Below are 6573 nucleotides of genomic sequence, written 5' to 3'. Positions count from 1 at the left end.
TGCTGGGATTACAGGCGTGAGCCACCGCACCAGGCCTCTTTTCTCTATAGTCTATATTCTAACCACAGAAATAAGATTTAGCTTTCCCATCCTAAAACTCAGGCAATAAAAATCTGATATTTCTGCTGACGAGTTGATGGGTGCAGCACACCAACATGGCACATGTATATGTATGTAACAAACCTGCACATTGTGCACATATGAAGTATAATAAAAAAAAAATCTGATAGTTCTTCGTTCTTGGTGGGCAAAGGGCAAGTTTAACATTTTCCACAGACTTCGAAGAGCCAGATATATTCAGTATTATTATTACTACTACTACTAACTCTTGAATGCTAACATATGAATTAAGTTGTTTCAAAGAATACTTCACATAAAATTTCTTTGAGGAATTTCTGATAGAGATTAAATAGTTAAACTTATTAATGTTCACATGTTATTTATAATTAATCTATTGTCATTTTAATTGCTTTCTGAAAATAGTCATTTGCATTACAAAGATATTTTGTAGTTAAATGAAAGATAAATGCATCTCAAACCATACATAGAGTGAAAAGTCTTTATCAAGCAACCTATTCAACAAAAAGAGTGAAACAAACACATTCCATCCCTCTATCTATTTTATCATCTGGTTCAGATACTTGAAAATCTGTAAAGGTCTTTAGAGAGAGTTGCTGTTTGACAGACTGCAATACATAGATATTACACACAAGCACAAAAAAGATCAAGTCCTGCATTAATCAATGATTTTATAACAAACAATAAAAATTCCTCCGTGACCTCATACCAAAAAAAAAATCCAATCCCAAACCAATGAACCATATAAATCAACAAAATAAATCTAAATGATATCCTGGAGCAAAAACAGGCATGAGTGTTTCTTGGAGTTTTTTAATAATGAAATTACACCCATATTACATAATGAATAAGATGGTCCCTTGACCTAAAAGTCCCAGCCGCGTGGGCACAAGGGTCAGACAAAAAAGATCAAGCAGAGAACAGTGTATTCAGTCAGGGGGATTTGGCAACATCCATTCAATCTGCCTCAGTCATTCAGAAAATAATTATGGTATTTATCACTTTTAGTGTGCTAGACAGGATGACTACTAAGGGAGAAAAAAAAAATCAGACAATGCAACATAATGTATGTGCTCTGAAAAGTATAAGCATTGCCCTCAGGGATCGGGAGAGTCTTCTTGAAGGTGAAGACTCCCGAACTGAATCCTGAAGGAAAAGTGGGCACTACCTATGTGAAGGGAGCGGAAAAGATAGTGTGTGCCTAAGTCCCAAGTTAGAGCAAGCTGCGGTGAGAACCTTGAGGAGTGTCATGCATCCCAACAATGAGAAGGAATTACAAGTGATACAATAGCGATATGAATAAGGGGCAGATAAGGAATATTTTTGCATGCTATGGTGAGGAGATGAGATTTTAGCTGAGGACAAAGGGGACAATGACAGTAGGTGAAGAAAAAGTCGACGTGGTCATTGTAGGGTGTTTGTTCCACACTTCTCTGTGTCAACCTTAGCCCCTCCTTGGTGACTTCACTTTTTGGTGGGAGTTTTCGGTACTTCTCTGTCACTCTCATGTGTCCCTCTTCCTTCATCTGGCAAATCCTGCCTCTCAGTATCTCTCAATGGACAAGAGTTTCCTCCCATCTAGGAAACTAACCAGCCTCTGGAGGGCTTCTCCTATTAAGTAACCTAAATAACTAATGGTGACACCACCTCCTCTTTTAAAAACCAATTTAACACTATCTTGTTTATCTCATAATTCCTAGGCATCAATCATCCGACAAAAGCATACACTTACAACATCATTGTGCTGTGTTTCTCTTGTCAAACTTCACCAGTCATCTTAGCAGACTACAAAAAGACATGGGAAAGACCAAAAACACATCGCTGGACACTGTGGTGACAGATTTCATTCTTCTGGGCTTGTCTCACCCCCCGAATCTAAGAAGCCTCCTCTTCCTGGTCTTCTCCATCATTTACATCCTCACGCAGCTGGGGAACCTGCTCATTCTGCTCACCGTGTGGACTGACCCGAAGCTCCATGCTCGCCCCATGTACATTCTTCTGGGAGTGCTCTCATTCCTGGAAATGTGGCTCTCCTCCGTCATCGTTCCTCGAATTATTTTAAACTTCACTCCTGCCAGCAAGGCTATCCCGTTTGGTGGCTGTGTGGCTCAGCTGTATTTCTTTCACTTCCTGGGCAGCACCCAGTGCTTCCTCTACACCTTGATGGCCTATGACAGGTACCTGGCAATATGTCAGCCCCTGCACTACCCAGTGCTCATGAATGGGAGGCTATGCACAGTCCTTGTGGCTGGAGCTTGGGTCGCTGGCTCCATTCATGGGTCCATCCAGGCCACCCTGACCTTCCGCCTACCCTATTGTGGGCCCAATCAGGTAGATTACTTTATCTGTGACATCCCTGCAGTATTGAGACTGGCCTGTGCTGACACAACTGTCAATGAGCTTGTGACCTTTGTGGACATCGGAGTAGTGGCCGCCAGTTGCTTCATGTTAATTCTACTTTCCTATGCCAACATAGTCCATGCCATCCTGAAGATACGCACTGCTGATGGGAGGCGCCGGGCCTTCTCTACCTGTGGCTCCCACCTAACTGTGGTCACAGTCTACTATGTTCCCTGTATTTTCATCTACCTTAGGGCTGGCTCCAAGAGCCCCCTGGATGGGGCAGTGGCTGTGTTTTACACTGTTGTCACTCCATTCCTGAACCCCCTCATCTACACACTGAGGAATCAAGAAGTGAAGTCTGCTCTGAAGAGGATGACAGCAGGTCGAGGGACTGAATGAAAATAAGTAACTACACCTGCATCATCATCACTGCCACTCTCTTCAGCTACTGCTACATGTGACAAATGCCCAATAAATTGCTAATGATTTAAAGTGAATTTACTTGCATTTTCTTTGGCAGAAAATTCTGAATTCTTTTGACCCAAAATCTTTTCTCCTAATTAAACTGGTTCAAGTTGTTTTACATAATCTTTTAGAAATAAATGGATACATTACTTCTATCACCTCTGACTATCTTGTAAGATGAGAAAATGCCTTACCGAAGGTTGAATAAGATGAGAATGTGTCAGTGTCTTAGAAGGTATACCATGCCAGAAAATATGACAAAAGTAAAAAGGGGGCTCTATAACCCCTTTTCTCATTGTCTTTGCTCCTAATCCTAGACCTCTCTAAATTCCATTTCTTTGCTTGTGCATGGCATGAATATTTCCAAGCACTTGACCTCGAAAATTCTGGACTATTCTGTTTTTTTTCCTGTCCCTCATCCTCGTCATGTGCTAATACATCAAATTCTGTCTCCTCAAAACTGTGAAACCAGCTCAAACTGAATCGATGTAAACTGTCTCTCTTAATTCCTGACTAGTCTTTTGTCCTTTTCTTCCTCATCTGTACCACAAACAAAATTACCCTCTGAAACACAGAATCTGTAGGACTCTTCAGTGAATATAGAATGAATAAGACCAGGCTCCTTAATCCGGAATTCAAAGTCCAGTGTAATCTTGGCCTCACATACATGTTCTCTTAAGCCATTTCCACCGCTTGCCTCTCCCACCCTCACTGATGTATTGCCGTTCCGTGAGCGTGCCCTATACTTGCCTGTGCTCTTTTGCTCAAGCTCTCTCCTCTGTCTAGAATGTAAGTCCTCCCTCTCCATATTGACCAAGTGACAATTTATGCTTCCTTCAGATCCATATTAAATATTTCCTCATCTGGCCGGGCGCGGTGGCTCACGCCTGTAATCCCAGCACTTTGGGAGGCCGAGGCGGGCGGATCACAAGGTCAGGAGATGGAGACCACGGTGAAACCCCGTCTCTACTAAAAATACAAAAAAATTAGCCGGGCGCGGTTGTGGGCACCTGTAGTCCCAGCTACTCGGGAGGCTGAGGCAGGAGAATGGCGTGAACCCGGGAGGCGGAGCTTGCAGTGAGCCGAGATCGCGCCACTGCACTCCAGCCTGGGCGACAGAGCGAGACTCCATCTCAAAAAAAAAAAAAAAAAAAAAAAAAAAAAAAAAAAAAAAAAATTTCCTCATCTGTTTTTCTCAGGCAGGACTTCACTCCTCTTCCCTGGTATTGCCATCACTTCTTTACTATAGACCTTGCCACAGTCTGTCATGCATTACAGTCAAGAATTTATCTCTCACCGGGTGCAGTGGCTCACGCCTGTAATCCCAGCACTTTGAGAGGCCAAGGCAGGTGGATCACAAAGTCAGGAGTTCAAGACCAGCCTGGCCAACATAGTGAAACCCCGTCTCTACCAAAAATACAAAAAATTAGCTAGGCATGGTGGCAGGCATCTGTAATCCCAACTGCTTGGGAGGCTGAGGCAGGAGAATTGCTTAAACCCAGGAGGTGGAGGTTGCAGTGAGCAGAGATTGCACCACTGCACTCCAGTCTGGGCGGCAGTGAGAGGCTTCGTCTAAAAAAAAAAAAAAAAAAAAGGAATTTATCTCTCTCTCCACCTCAAATGGATTGTGAGCCCTCAAAGGACATAAAGCATTCATTTGTGTTTGTCTGCCTCTATTGCCTAATAACTAGGAGCACACACAGTTATCAATATTTGTTGCTGAATTGAAATAGCACTGGGAAAGTCTCTTGAAATGTATCTTAAAATAAAGAAATTATTGTCAGTTCAGCACATTACCTGCCCTGGTCTCACCTGGAAAAAAAAAAAGAGAACATTTAAGAGAAACTAAAGACAGAAGATTCAACTACATGGCAACCTAAAGGCAAGTATGGACAGTTCCTTGGTGAATAAATGAAAGCAAGGTAAAAGCATTCTTTCATTCACTGACATATTTTTCACTTCCTTGGATGTGTGGTGTCATGTTGGCCCATTTTAACAGTTTAACAGTAAAATTAAAACAAATGCATGGAAAGATTCAAAATTCATAAATGTAAAAATATATTAATGTGGATAGAAGAATTACTCTGTGCTATACAGAAATACCATAATATCAGGAAGGATATATGTTATACATACATATAATACATGCTACACACAGTATGAGAGACGACAAGCAAGGCAGTGCAGAGTCCACAATAATTCGCTAATCTTGAAACAAGCCATTGAAAATTGCCAACTGGACATTTACAAAACAGCATTTCTAATAGAATCTAGAAGACATTGATTGGTCTGACAAGTCTTCCATGTGGCACTTAAGCCAATGTGCTATATTGTTCTTGTCAGAAGAGATGAGATCTTTTTTTTTTTTTTTTGAGATGGAGTCTCTCTCTGTCGCCCCAGCCTGGAGTGCAGGGGTGCGATCTCGGCTCACTGCAACCTCCGCCTCACAGGTTCATGCCATTCTCCTGACTCAGCCTCCCAAGTAACTGGGACTACAGGCACCCAGCTAATTTTTTATATTTTTTAGTAGAAACTGGGTTTCACCGTGTTAACCAGGATGGTCTCGATCTCCTGACCTCGTGATCCGCCCATGATTCATGCTAAATATGAAAGCTGGTAGGTCACTTAACTTCCTCAGTCTCCCAAAGTGCTGGGATTACAGGTGTGAGCCACCGTGCCTGGCAGAAGAGATGTGATCTTAAGGTCATATGTAAGTTCATCCACAAACTATAACTACTCTTAAGATTATATATGTATGGGCCTGGCGCGGTGGCTCAAGCCTGTAATCCCAGCACTTTGGGAGGCCAAGACGGGTGGATCACGAGGTCAGGAGATCGAGACCATCCTGGCTAACACGGTGAAACCCCGTCTCTACTAAAAAATACAAAAATCTAGCCGGGCGAGGTGGCGGGCGCCTGTAGTCCCAGCTACTCCGGAGGCTGAGGCAGGAGAATGGCGTAAACCTGGGAGGCGGAGCTTGCAGTGAGCTGAGATCCGGCCACTGCACTCCAGCCTGGGCGACAGAGCGAGACTCCGCCTCAAAAAAAAAAAAAAAAAAAAAAGATTATATATGTATGAATGCTAAGTTCATCATTAAAACGGAACTAATCTTGAGTGATACTGAGTGATTTGTGTGTGTGTGTGATACAGAGCTGTTAGCAGGAACTCACCTAGCCTCAACACAAAGAAAACTGTGAGTCAAAACTGTGAAACAGCCGGGTGCGATGGCTCACACTTGTAATCCCAGCACTTTGGGAGGCCGAAGTGGGCAGATCACCTGAGGTCGGGAGTTCGAGACCAACCTGACCAACATGGCAAAAATCCGTCTCTACTAAAAATACAAAAATTAACTGGGCGCAGTGGTGGGCACCTGTAATCCCAGCTACTCGGGAGGCTGAGACATGAGAATAGCTTGAACCTGGGAAGTGGAAGTTGCAGTGAGCCGAGATCACACCATTGCACTCTAGCCTGGGCAACAGAGCGAGACTTCGTCTCAAAAAAAAAAAAAAAAAAAAAAAAAAAAAAACTGTGAAACCAGCTCAAACTCTGAATCAATGTAAAGAAACCTGAGGCTGCACCTGTGCTTGCTTCTGTTTGCTGTATGAAACCTGGATCCCACATGAACAGACACTTTTCAAAAGAAGACACACATGCATCCAACAAGCAAATGAAAGAAGCTTAGATCAT

General features: G+C 42.9%; 1 protein-coding gene across 1 annotated transcript; it reads left to right on the top strand.

Moving 5' to 3' along the window:
- Positions 1–1541: 1541 nt before the first annotated feature.
- LOC102125537 (olfactory receptor 10G2) lies at positions 1542–5251 on the top strand. Its single transcript, XM_005560796.4, has one exon. The coding sequence runs from the start codon at positions 1876–1878 to the stop codon at positions 2818–2820; it is 945 nt and encodes a 314-aa protein (XP_005560853.3). The 5' UTR covers positions 1542–1875; the 3' UTR covers positions 2821–5251.
- Positions 5252–6573: the final 1322 nt, after the last annotated feature.

This window comes from Macaca fascicularis, chromosome 7, assembly GCF_037993035.2.
Source record: "Macaca fascicularis isolate 582-1 chromosome 7, T2T-MFA8v1.1".
Classification (NCBI taxonomy): Eukaryota; Metazoa; Chordata; class Mammalia; order Primates; family Cercopithecidae; genus Macaca; species Macaca fascicularis.
The sequence above is the reverse complement of the archived record's forward strand: the minus strand, read 5'-3'. Positions and strand labels throughout refer to the sequence as shown.